Source organism: Anolis sagrei, chromosome 2, assembly GCF_037176765.1.
Source record: "Anolis sagrei isolate rAnoSag1 chromosome 2, rAnoSag1.mat, whole genome shotgun sequence".
Taxonomy (NCBI): Eukaryota; Metazoa; Chordata; class Lepidosauria; order Squamata; family Dactyloidae; genus Anolis; species Anolis sagrei.
Genome location: NC_090022.1, coordinates 164,841,472 through 164,855,038, shown reverse-complemented (window position 1 = coordinate 164,855,038; position 13,567 = coordinate 164,841,472). Strand labels below are relative to the sequence as shown.

At 45.1% G+C, this 13,567-nt stretch overlaps 1 protein-coding gene across 3 annotated transcripts in view; it reads right to left on the bottom strand.

Annotated features, from left to right (window-relative positions):
* LOC132768002 (ultra-long-chain fatty acid omega-hydroxylase-like) overlaps positions 1-11,051 on the bottom strand; it is a 50,380-nt gene extending 39,329 nt beyond the window's left edge. The window contains exons 1-2 of one of the 3 annotated variants that reach the window (XM_060763531.2): positions 10,950-11,051; positions 1,654-1,876 (exon numbers count right to left, since the gene is read on the bottom strand). Coding sequence is in view for 2 of the 3 variants with exons in the window: in XM_067464048.1 (XP_067320149.1) it covers positions 1,654-1,875 (222 nt within the window). In the remaining variant the exon portion in view is untranslated. The remainder of the gene's footprint in view (positions 1-1,653; positions 1,877-10,949) is intronic. The other 2 variants (XM_067464048.1, XM_060763528.2) reach the window with 2 other exon arrangements.
* Between the last annotated feature and the right edge of the window lie 2,516 nt (positions 11,052-13,567).

Genomic DNA, 13,567 nt, shown 5'->3' with positions numbered 1-13,567 from the left:
AGTATATATATGATATGTCCCAAATGGATAATTTACCTGTCCAAACGGATTCTCCCCTATGAACCATCAAGGTTTTAAGATCTTCTGGAGGGGCCCTGCTCTTGGTCCCACCTCTTTCACAGTCATGCTTGGTGGGAACGAGGGACAGGGCCTTCTCGGTGTTGGCCCCTCGGCTTTGGAACTCCCTCCGGATGGAGATTAGATCTGCCTCTTCCTTCCTAACTTTTAGAAAGCTGGTAAAATCATGGCTTTGGGACACTGCATTTGCAGATTGATGACTGAGTCAATAACTGTTGACCTACTGGCGGATGGCGATGAATTTGTAATTTGTGATTTCACCCTGACAAACTGACTTTTTTGTAAATGATATGAATTGTATTTTAATGTATTTTATATTGATGATGTATATTTGCTTTATCTTATTGTACTGAATCCTCTGTTGTTAGCCGGCCTGAGTCCCTCTCCGGAGGTTGAGGAGACCAGGTTACAAAAACTCTAAATAAATAAATAAATAAATAATAAATAAGCTGCTCTTAATATTTTGTGTGCAAACAGTCTAAAAGTTAGAACCTGCCAGTCTTGCATCTTTGGATTGAAACGGGAATTGGCAGAATATAGCATGCCAGTGGAGCAATGAGCCTGCTCCAGGTTTTGGACTAAATACTAAAAGAGTTATCCAAGGTGTTGAACCTAGTAGAGACCCTGGGTGCAACTACATTAATTCAGTTTGACATTGCTTCAACTGCCATGCTATGGAATCATGGATGTTGTAGTTTAGTGAGGCACGGGCACCATTTGTCAAAGAAGGCTAAGCACTTTGTAAAAGTACAAATGATCTCATGGCAGCTGAAGTGGCATCACATTGTATTATATCTACAGTATGGATGCACCATTAAACCAGACTGACATGGATATCTCCAGTTGCTGTTTTCTGTTTCATAGCTGTGCCTGCAGACCATGGGGTAGTGCAAATCCTGATTGAAAGCAATCTCTTCCCATGATCATGGCCCTGCAGCCAGCTGCTTGTGGCATGGTCCAAATCTGTCCGAACGTATCTCTCTCTATGTCCAATGCTGGAATTTGAGATCATCTGGGGAGGCCCTGCTCTCGACCCCACCGCTATCACAAGTGAGGCTGGTGGGGACGAGGAGCAGGGCCTTCTCAGTGGTGGCCCCTCACCTGTGGAACTCACTCCCGGGGGAAAATCAGGGCATCTACATCCCTCCTCGCCTTCAGGAGAAAGGTAAAGACGTGGTTGTGGGACCAGGCCTTTGGGCAATCTGACAATTAGATATGGAAACCAGATGGATAGGACTGAAAGGACTGACAATTGTGGAATTGGAATTTAACGATGAGATTGTGAAATGCTGACCGTCAATGAGGTTTGTGTTGGTTTTATTGCTTTTAATGGTTTTATGGTTGTTTTTGCCTATAATAATTATTGTCGTCTGTTAATTGTTGTTATTGCTAGAATTGCTGTCTTGTTAATTGATGTTTTTGTCCTTTGCTGTTATGTGATGCCTCGCTTTTGTAAGCCGCCCTGAGTCCCCCCCTGGGGTGAGAAGGGCGGGGTAGAAGCAACCAAAATAATTAATAATAATCATCATCATCATCATCATCATCATCTAAGTTGTTCCCAGTAGCCATACTTACCAAACCCAGGTGCCCCAAGAACCAGTTGATGCGTGGGGGCTCTGGGAAGCAGCGCAGTTTCTGGCAGGTGACGTAATAGTGGTAGCAGAAGACAAAGCCCTTCAAAAGCAGATGGAGGAGGGCAGCCAGCAGAAAAAGCAACAGACCAGAGACAGCCACTATACGGAAGGAAACCTTCCCCAAGGTGAGGTCTTTCAGTATCCAGTCCACGAGTGGAAACATTCTGGGGGAAGAAAAGGAAACAGAATCTGTGAAGAGAGACTGACAGAGAAAAGGGAAACCTGGGGTAGAAACTTAAGCAATCACTTACTCATAGGCAGTGATTGCTCAAATTTCAGTTATTAATTTCCCTTTCTGAGACATCATTTGTTGCACTATGAGCATGGGACAGACACTGCTTAAGAGTAGCAACCAATAGACTGAAAAGGGAAGAAAAGTCCCACCTTCTGCAGCTCAATTTCTAGTTTATTCCGTTAGATAAAGGTAAAGGTTTTCCCCTGACGTGTCCGACTATGGGGTGTGGTGCTCATCTCCATTTCTAAGCCGAAGAGCCGACGTTGTCCACACCTTCAAGGTCATGTGGCTGGCATGACTGCATGGAGTGCTGTTACCTATTGATCTACTCACATTTGCATGTTTTCGAACTGCTAGGTTGGCAGAAGCTGGGGCTGACAGTGGAAGCTCACGCCGCTCCCCGGATTCGAACCTGTGACCTTTTGGTCAACAAGCTCAACAGCTCAGCGCTTTGACCCACTGCGCCACTAGAGGCTTCACGTTTATTCCGTTACACTGCTAGAAATCATTCTCCTGCTGCTGACAACAGAACTGTATCAACTTCAAACTAATTTCCAGTCTTCTGCTAGTTGGGTGAGAGTACACAACCCTGCTGTACGCCTTTCCCAATCTTGAACCAGTCTGTTGTTCCATGGTCAGTTCTGACTGTTGCTACTTGGTCCTTATACAGATTCCTCAGGAGAAAGACAAGGTGATTTGGTATGCCCATACCACCAAGAACTTGCCACAATGTATTATAATCCACACAGTCAAAGGCTTTAGAATAGTCAATATAACAGAAATAGATGTTTTTCTGAAACTGTACTATACTGAAACTGATCTATATATATATAAATATTCTGTGCATAATGAGTATCTTAAAAACAAAAGAACCAATGAACGAAATCACACCAAATTTGGCAACAAAACGTCTCACTACACAAGGAGTGTCCATCACTCAAAAAATTATGATTTTGTCATTTGGGAATTGTAATTGCTGGGATTTATAGTTCACCTACAATCAAAGAGAATTCAAAACTCCACCAATGATGGAATTGAACCTAACTTGGCACACAGAACTCCCATGACCAACAGAAAATATTGGAAGGGTTTGGTGGGCATCCAGAGAGCACTGTGGGCTCAAACAATGATGGATCTGGACCAAACTTGGCACAAGCACTCAATACGCCCAAATATGAACACAGATGGAGTTTGAGGGAAATAGACCTTGACATTTGGTAGTTGTAGTCACTGGGATTCACAGTTCACCTACAATCAAAGAGCATTCTGAACCCCACCAACGACTGAATTGGGGCAAACTTCCCACACAGAACCCCCTTGACCAACAGAAAATACTTAAGGCCATCCAGTCCAACTCCCTTCACCAGGGCAAGAAAACGTAATCAAAGTCCTCCTGACAAAGAGCCATCCAGCCATAGATATAGATTAGATAGATAGATAGATAGGGAGTTGTAGTTGCTGGGATTTATAGTTCACCTACAATCAAATAGCATGATATAATTGAACCAACTGGGGCATACAGGACTGCCATGACCAACAGAAAACACTAGAAGGGTTTGGTAAGCACTGACCTTGAGTTTGGGAGTTGTAGTTCACCTACATCCAGAGACTACCATGGACTCAAACAATGATGGATCTGGATCAAACCTGGCACAATTATTCCATATGCCCAGATATGAACACAGATGGAGTTCGGGGAAAATAGACCTTGACATTTGGGAGTTGTAGTTACTGGGATTTATAGTTTACCTACAATCAAAGAGTGTTCCGAACTCGACCAATGACAGAATTGGGCCAAATTTCCCACACAGAACCCCCCCTGACCAACAGAAAATACTCAAGGCCATCCAGTCCACCTCCCTTCACCAGGGCAAGAAAACGTAATCAAAGCCCTCCTGACAAAGAGCCATCCAGCCATAGATATAGATAGATATGATTCAGACACACAAATATAGTATCATAGATATGAAAGGGACCCCTGAAGAAACCAACACTTTCTCATTACTTTATTTTCCATATCAACAGACTGGGCCACAGCAACGCATGGCAGGGGACAGCTAGTAATGTACTATAATGATAATGTACTATACTGAAACTGATAACGTACTATACTGGAAATTAATCTGTCAGAAAGACTATAACATTAGCCCTAAATCTTGTAGAAAGTACTGTTTTGGATGACAACTTCAAGAATTCTTCAGGCAGCACGACAACTTGCCAAGACAGCTGGGGAATTAACTTCCGCAGAATATAGCCAGGAGGGACGAAGTTGTCGAGTAGCAGGCTCCATAGCACTTCCAGAGAAGGGAGAAAGCCATAAGGTATATTCTAAGTCCAATCTGCAATAGAGCCAGACCTTTTGTAAACAAAAACTGGAAAACAAATATTGCTTTAAAGTTCTTCCAGATTTCTACTCTATTCTATAGTATAAACCAAGAGCTTCAGAAGGGGCCTTATATGGGGTTGCTATATTCCAGTTACTTAAACCTAAGCATCAAATGTGCAAATTTATTCCAGTTATACAGATTAGATAATTTAATTATTGCCTTTTCCTCTGCTTTCTTTTACCCTTCATAAGCATTTTTTTTTTGCTGTTATAGAATCATAGAATCAAAGAGTTGGAAGAGACCTCATGGGCCATCCAGTCCAACCTCCTGCCAAGATGCAGGAATATTGCATTCAAATCACTCCTGACAGATGGCCATCCAGCCTCTGTTTAAAAGCTTCCAAAGAAAATGCCTCCACCACACTCTGGGGCAGAGAGTTCCACTGCTGAATGTCTCTAACAGTCAGGAAGTTCTTCCTAATGTTCAGATGGAATCTCCTTTCTTGTAGTTTGACAAGGTCTATTTCCCCCTACTCCACCAGTGTTCACATATGAGTATTCATGCCAAGTTTAGTTCAGATCCATCATTGTTTGAGTCCACTCTGGATGTAGGTAAACTACAACTCCAAAACTCAAGATCAATGCCCACCAAACACTTCCAGGATTTTCTGTTGGTCATGGGAGTTCTGTGTGCTAAGATTGGAGTTCAGAATGCTCTTTGACTGTAGGTGAACTATACATCCCAGCAACTACAACTCCCAAATATCAAGGTCTGTTTCCCCCAAACTCCACCAGTTTTCACATTTGGGCATACTGAGTATTCGTGCCAAGTTTGGTCCAGATCCATCATTGCTTGAGTCCAGAGTGCTCTGGATGTAGGTAAACTACAACTCCAAAACTCAAGATCCATGCCCTGTTTAAAAGCTTCCAAAGAAGGAGCCTCCACCACAATTCATCAGAGAGAATCAGTATGAAGTTTCAAATGCTGACTGTGGAAGAGGAAGACCCAAGTTCAAATATCTTCTTGATCATAGAATTTACTATGTGAGTATGACTATCTCCCAGTAAACCTACCTTACAAGATTGAAGATCAAAAGAGAGAGGAAGAATGCACAAAGTAGGCATGTACTTTCATACAAAAATATCAATCAAAACATATTGTCATGCTCAAAAATGACACTGGTATTACTGTCTGATCACTGTTTTTTTGCCATCACTTTTTCATTAATGGCAAAAATATAGATCCATGGAACAGCCCAACAACAGAAAGGAAACAAACAAGGACATCTAATCACCTCTCAACAAAAGATTGCTCCAGGCACTGCCAGGCAATCAAATGCTAATCAAGGTGGTCAGTTGAAATATTCACACCTAGCTCCAGCAGACAAGAGTCCTTTGTCCTACCCTGGTCATTCCACAGATATATAAACCCTTTTTCCTAGTTCCAACAGACCTCACTACCTCTGAGGATGCTTGTTATAGATGCAGGCGAAACGTCAGGAGAAATGCCTCTAGAACATGGCCATATACATATACAACAACACAGTGATTCTGGCCATGAAAGCCTTCGACAATAGATCCATGGAATTTGCACAAAATACCACTATCTGATGCTTACCTCTCTTGTTCTTCGAACTCTGCCACTACTCCCTCACCCTCCTTCCCCTTTCCTTCTACTTAGTATCTCCCCTCCCCTCATGGCACACCATACTCCCTTCTTTTTTGAATACTCATGTTCTACCTCTCCTTTCCCTGCTACTCCCGCCAGGTTCACCTGGTGCTCTCCATGTGCTCCACTCTTGCGTCTTCAATTCCGTTGTTGTGCCACTCCTTTGCTTTTTATGCTCTGCCACTCTCACTGCTATCTCTGCTACTCTCTCACAACCTTGCTGGGTGCCTCTCCCTTGTTTCTTGCCCTCTGCTCCACATACCTTTCACTCTCCTTGCCTCATCTCCTTTGCATCCATACCATCCAGTCATTCCTATATTCTTGCCTGCCAATTGCATCAATCAATCAATCACTCTCTCTTTCTTCATGCCTGCATTTTGCAGGTGGACTTCGAGCAACCTAAATAAGAACCATTTGACTGCAGAGGGCCTTCAGATTTGCCCCATGTCTACAGACATAGGACTTTCTTAAAATAAGAGTAGAATTTGGAATCTGGACAAACAATGGGGTCCTCAAACTAAGGCTCGTGGGCCAGGTGAGGCCCTATAAGGTTGTTTACCTGCCTTCCCCCTTTAAACCTTAGACTCAGGGTCACCCTAAGTCTGAAACGATTTGAAGGCACATGACAACAACAATCTAAACAACTTCACTTATCTTATCTTATCTTATCTCCGTTCATCTGGAGAGGCCCTGCTCGCGATCCCACCTATATAGCAGGCGCGATTGGTGGGAATGAGGGAGAGGGCCTTTTCGGTGATGGCCCCCCGACTCTGGAACTCACTCCCTAAGGACATCAGGCAGGCCCCAATCCTGGCAGTCTTTAGGAGGAGCTTGAAGATGTGGTTGTTTCAGTGTGCCTTCCCAGAATAATGATCCCATAGCACTTTGTCCTTCAAAGCACTTTACATTTTTTAGGTCTGCTTGTATGTTTTCCACAAACGCCCCATCACTTTTTCGCCCATGTTCCAGCATTATTTTCAATTTTAATTTTACATTTGGCCTTCCCATAGTTTTTAATCATAGAATCATAGAATCCTAGAGTTGGAAGAGACCTCATGGGCCATCCAGTCCAACCCCCTGCCAAGAAGCAGGAATATTGCATTCAAATCACCCCTGACAGATGGCCATCCAACCTCTCTGTTTAAAAGCTTCCGAAGAAGGAGCCTCCACCACACTCCGGGGCAGAGAGTTCCACTGCTGAACGGCTTTCACAGTCAGGAAGTTCTTCCTCATGTCCTAATGGAATCTCCTTTCTTGCAGTTTGAAGCCATTGTTCCGTGTCCTAGTCTCCATGGAGGCAGTAAACAAGCTTGCTCCCTCCTCCTTGTGGCTTCCTCTCACATATTTATACATGGCTATCATATCTCCTCTCAGCCTTCTCTTCTTCAGGCTAAACATGCCCAGCTCCTTAAGCCGCTCCTCATAGGGCTTGTTCTCCAGACCCTTGATCATTTTAGTCACCCTCCTCTGTACACATTCCAGCTTGTCAATATCTCTCTTGAATTGTGGGCACAATATCGTGTCCAATTCTGTGTGTTCTTATTGTTCGTGTGGTCTTATTGTTAATGTTGCATTATTGTATTGTCCATGTTTTATTTTAATTGCTTGTATTGTTGTGATTATTGTCTGTATTGTTGTATTTGGGCTCGGTCTCATGTAAGCCGCACCGAGTCCCTTGGGGAGATGGTAAGGTAAAGGTAAAGGTAGTCCCCTGACATTAAGTCCAGTCATGTCTGACTCTGGGGTGTGGTGCTCATCTCCATTTCTAAGCCAAAGAGCCAGCGTTGTCCGTAGACACCTCCAAGGTCATGTGGCCGGCATGACTGCATGGAGCGCCATTACCTTCCCGCCGGAGCGGTATCTATTGATCTACTCACATTTGCATGTTTTCGAACTGCTAGGTTGGCAGAAGCTAGGGCTGACAGCGGAAGCTCACGCTGCTCCCCGGAATCGAACCTGCGACCTTTCGATCAACAAGCTCAGCAGCTCAGTGCTTTAAACCACTGCGCCACCGGGGGCTCTTGGGGAGATGGTAGCGGGGTACAAATAAAGTGTTATTATTATTATTATCATCATCATCATCATCATCATCAGCCAAAAGCAGGCCCACACTTCCCACTGAAATATGGTAAGTTTATGTTAGTAAAAATGGTTCCTCATTCTAAATATTGTATTGCTTATTAATTATTTTTTATTTGCCTTAGCTTTTGTATTGTTGTATTGTGTGTTGAGGGCTTGGCCTTTGTAAGCCGCATCGAGTCCTTCGGGAGATGCTAGCGGGGTACAAATAAAGTTTAATAATAATAATAATAATAATAATTAGCCTTTTTCATGTTTTTTTGCACTGCAAATCAAATCTGTGCAGTGTGCATAGGAATCTGTTCATGTTTTTTTCAAACTATAGTTCAGCCTCCCATCAGTCTAAGGGATCATGAACCGGCCCTCGGCTTAAAAATTTGGGGATCCCCGATCTAAGAGGATGCAGGTGGCACAATTCATATTTTCGGAAAAAACCTGGCTAAACCTTAAGGTAAAGGTAAAGGTAAAGGTAGTCCCCTGACATTAAGTCCAGTCATGTCTGACTCTGGGGTGTGGTGCTCATCTCCATTTCTAAGCCGAAGAGCCAGCGTTGTCCGTAGACACCTCCAAGGTCATGTGGCCGGCATGACTGCATGGAGCGCCGTTACCTTCCCGCCGGAACGGTACCTATTGATCTACTCACATTTGCATGTTTTCGAACTGCTAGGTTGGCAGAAGCTAGGGCTGACAGCGGAAGCTCACGCTGCTCCCCGGAATCGAACCTGCGACCTTTCGATCAACAAGCTCAGCAGTCCAATGCTTTAACCCACTGCGCCACCGGGGGCCCACCGGGGGCTAAACCTTAGACATGTATAATTTGAAGTTCTGGGCTATGTGTAAGAAAATGTAGAATTATGTCTGAGCCAATCTGAACTGACCTCTCGCTCGCCTTTCGCTCTGGAATCCAACAAGTACACCCTGCCATTCACCCAATAAAAGGGGCACATCAATATCTGTCCTACTTGGTGCAGAATGCCTGAGGCAGCCTTCCTTCAGCACAGTTTACAAAGCAATCTTCTGTTTTTGACTTCAGAACAGAAGTGGCTTTATTTGTATGTTTAAGAACAGCCTGTCTCCATCTCAGTTTCTTGCCATGCCCTGATAGTGACCCATTTTGAACATTTCGGAAGCCCTTTAACCATGAACACCCCACATGTCCCTAGCTATAGCAATGTATTTGGTCAAGCTGGCATCGAAGGTGATCCGTGATGGAGACCAGCACAGTCTCTGTCCCGTGCCCTGCACGGAAGCCGGTCTGGATGGGATCTAGTCTGGCTGTGTCGTGTAAGAATTGCTGCAACTGCTCCGCTGCTGCCCTCTCAAATGACCTTGGAGGGCCATATCTGCCCCCCGAGCTTGGTTTAACACCTTCAACCCACCCTCTGTTGTTGTTCATTCGTTCAGTCGTCTCCGACTCTTCGTGACCTCATGGACCAGCCCACGCCAGAGCTCCCTGTCGGCCGTCACCACCCCCAGCTCCTTCATGGTCAGTCCAGTCACTTCAAGGATGCCATCCATCCATCTTGCCCTTGGTCGGCCCCTCTTCCTTTTACCTTCCACTTTCCCCAGCATAATTGTCTTCTTTAGGCTTTGCTGTCTCCTCATGATGTGGCCAAAGTACTTCAACTTTGTCTCTAGTATCCTTCCCTCCAATGAGCAGTCGGGCTTTATTTCCTGGAGGATGGACTGGTTGGATCTTCTCGCAGTCCAAGGCACTCTCAGAACTTTCCTCCAACACCACAGCTCAAAAGCATCTATCTTCCTTCGCTCAGCCTTCCCTAAGGTCCAGCTCTCACATCCGTAGGTTACTATAGGGAATACCATGGCTTTGACTAGGCGCATCTTTTTTGCCAGTGTGATGTCTCTACTCTTTACTATTTTATTGAGATTGGACATTGCTCTACCCCCCACAAAATGGACTATCCTTCTCTCTCCAGCATCCCCTGGTGACCTCCACACAGATAATGAAGTGGTACTGGCTGGAGTTTCACTTAAAATGTGCCTGTTACGACTTTCTTACAAATTCAACTTTAGGAGAAAACTTCAGAAGAAGGTATCCTATTCGTAACTTGGGAACTGACTGTATATGGCAAGATTATGCCAAATACATGCAGAAGGAAGGGCTTGGAAAATGCCAGAAGCAACAAAAACCTACAACAATCCAACTCGTCTACTTCTGAAACTTCATAGCTTGTCATAATTTGAACAGTCACTGGAAGAAGAGGGAGCTGCCTTGGTCTAGAAAGAAATCTTTCATAGAATCATAGAATCAGAGTTGGAAGAGACCTCATGGGCCATCCAGTCCAACCCCCTGCTAAGAAACAGGAATATTACATTCAAAGCACCCCTGACAGATGGCCATCCAGCCTCTGTTTAAAAGCTTCCAAAGAAGGAGCCTCCACCACACTCCGGGGCAGAGAGTTCCACTGCTGAACGACTCTCACAGTTACAAAGTTCTTCCTCATGTTCAGATGGAATCTCCTTTCTTGTAGTTTGAAGCCATTGTTCCTTGTCCTAATCTCCGCCTGTTCTGATCTGCAGCACTGGAAATTAGCATTTCCGGCTACATGCAGCCATGCAGTTCCCATTCCGTTAGCCACGTTTGGACCCTTCTGATCACCCCTTGGTTAATCTCTGCACTGTAAAATTAGTTTTCAGTAATGCAATGGTATGGGGCCTTGGAATCTGGAATCTGGTGAGGCCTCATCAGGGTAGAGTCCTGTAGAGTTACTGTAGAGACCTGTCCAGGATCCCTATGGTCTTTCCCAATGAGGAGACAGATTTCCAGATAGAAGGCGGTCCTGACAAGGGTTGGCATGAGACGCCTTTCTCTTATACAGTGCTGGGAGGCACCGGAAATGTCAGTGTGTTCTCCCCTTCCCCCAGGACCCTATTCATCCTTAAGGTGAGAGGCTGGCTCTCCTTTACCTGGGCGCAGAAATCCCCCGTCTCTTCTTGTTGTCTTCCTTGGCACAGGTGAAGAGCAAAGTCTGAGTTCCTTGTCTGACAACACCTCCCCCCCTTCAAAGTGCCCCACAGTTGCAAGGATGTCGGTGAAGCGCTGCTGCCCCGTGGTGGCCAAACGCCTCTACTGCATCTTGCCAGCCTTTGCCAAGCTCCCTTGGTCAGGAGATCTTGCCCTTTACCCTCGACTCTGCCCCACTGTTTCCATCAGCTGTTGCCACCAGCCAAAAAAAAAATAATAACAAAGCCAGCGGACCTGATGGGATCCCTACTGAAATCTTTAAGAGGGAGGACCTGAGCTGACACAACAATTCCACCAGCTCGAATGGCATCCTGCTTCTCACCAAATGTGTGGAACACAACCTTATCACCAACACATGAGGATCACCTGGGAAGGAATCCCACTGGAGCATTGCAGTGCACCCAATTACCTGGGAGTCACTCTAGCACTGTATAACTATATAAATATAGTTGTTATTTTAAATGTGTTATTGTAATTATGAACTATGATATTTTACTGATTGTATGTTTTTATGGTTGTAAACCGGGCTGAGTCCCTCTAAGAGGTGAGAAGCTCGGTATAGAAAACTTTGAAATAAATAAATAAAAATAATAGACCGTGCTCTTACCTACAAGAAGCACTGCTTGAACATCAAGCAAAAAGTGGGCGCTAGAAACAATATCATACGAAAGCTGACTGGCACAACCTGGGGATCACAACCAGACACAGTGAAGACATCTGCCCTTGCACTATGCTACTCTGCTGCTGAGTACGCATGCCCGGTGTGGAACACATCTCACCACACTAAAATAGTAGATGTGGCTCTTAATGAGACATGTCGCATCATCACAGGGTGTCTGCGCCCTACACCACTGGAGAAATTACACTGTTTAGCCGGTATTGCACCACCTTATATCCGCTGGGAAGTAGCAGCCAATAGCGAAAGGACCAAGGCAGTGACATCTCCAGCTCATCCCCTGTTTATATGAAAAGACACTGGCCTACTATTAAATGTAAGATTTAAATTAATAATTTAAAGTGTACTGGGTAGGCCTGTGTGTGTGTAACATATACCTTTAAGACCCTGTACAGGGGAGTGTCTGGCAAGCAATGTGGCCAAGCCACTGTAAAGCCAGTGGCAGCTGAATATTGCCTCAGATGTCTCATCGAACTATCAACAAAACTCTTGTTATCCTGCTGGTATGGCAATGGATGTCATGTTTTATTTGTATTACTAGCTGTGCCCGCCACGCGTTGCTGTGGCCAACCTTCCCTCCGTCTTTCTCTCCTCCCTTCCCTCTTTCCTTCCTTTCCTCTTTTTCTTTCCCTATCTCTCATCTTTCTTCAATCTCTGTTTCTTTCCTCCCTTTCTGTGCTCTTTGGTTCCTTCCTTCCTTCCTTCCTTCCTTCCTTCCCTATCTTTTGTTCCTTCTCTCTTTCCTTCCCTCTCTTTTTCATTTCACTTTTTTATTTCCTTCTCTCCTTCCTTGCTTCTCTATCTTTCTTTCTTTCCTTCTTTCCCTCCCTCCTTCTCCCCTTCCTTCTTTCCCTCTTTCCCTCCTTCTCTCGTTACTTCTTGACTGTCCCTTCCATTTAATATTGTATTTATATCTTACATAGAAAGAAGGAAAGGAAGAAGGAAGGATGGAGGCACAGGAAGGAAGGAAGGAAAAAGGAAGGGAGGGAGGGAAAGAAGGGAAGGAAGGACAAAGAAGGAAGGAAGGACAGGAAGGGAGGAAGGGAGGAGAAGAAAGGAAGGAGGAGGAAGGAAGGAGGGGGATGAAGAAAAGAGGGAGGGAAGGAAATGAAGGGGAAGGAAATGAAGAAAGGGAAAGAAGGAGGAAAGGGAGGGAGGGAGGAAGAAAAAGAAGGAAAGGAAAAAGGAAGGGGGGACAGGAAGGAAGGGAAGGAAGGAAAGAAGGAAAGGAAGGAGGAGGAAAGAAGAAAAGGGAAGAAAGGAAAGGGAGGAAAGAAGGGAAGGGAGAGAAGGACGGTCCTTCATTCAAGCACCGTGGACCTTCCTCGCCTCCTCCTCCCCCTCCCCCTCCCCCTTCTCCCCCCTCCTCCTCCCCTTCTTCCTTGTGTGGAGCACTCCATTGCTGCTGCTGGCACTTTCCAACAGGGAAAGGAGGAGGAGACTGCTCTCCTGACATAGGAGGGAAAGAGAAGGGGCGGCATGCGGCAAGCCTCCACTTCCACTCCACTCGCTTGTGTGTGTGTGGCCGTGCACGTGCGCCTGGCTTTAATGGCCGGCTGTTTCCCCGCGAGGAGGAGGAGGGGGCGTGGCCATGGGTCTCGGTAGACATGCAGTTTCTCCTATGTGGACATGCAGTTTAGAAGTCCTTTCTGCTTTTGGTTTTCGTTGGGTTTTTTGAGTGGAGAACATACCTTGGGTTGTTAGGGACATAGTGTCCAAATTTGGTGTCAATTGCCCCAGTGGTTTTTGAATTCTGTGAATAGCACAAACGAACATTACATTTTTATTTATATATAGATAGATATTGGAAACCACACCAGCCAAATGACCTGGCTCTTCAATGAACCAGTGCCAACTAGGAGAGATAGCATTGGCAAAGAAAGC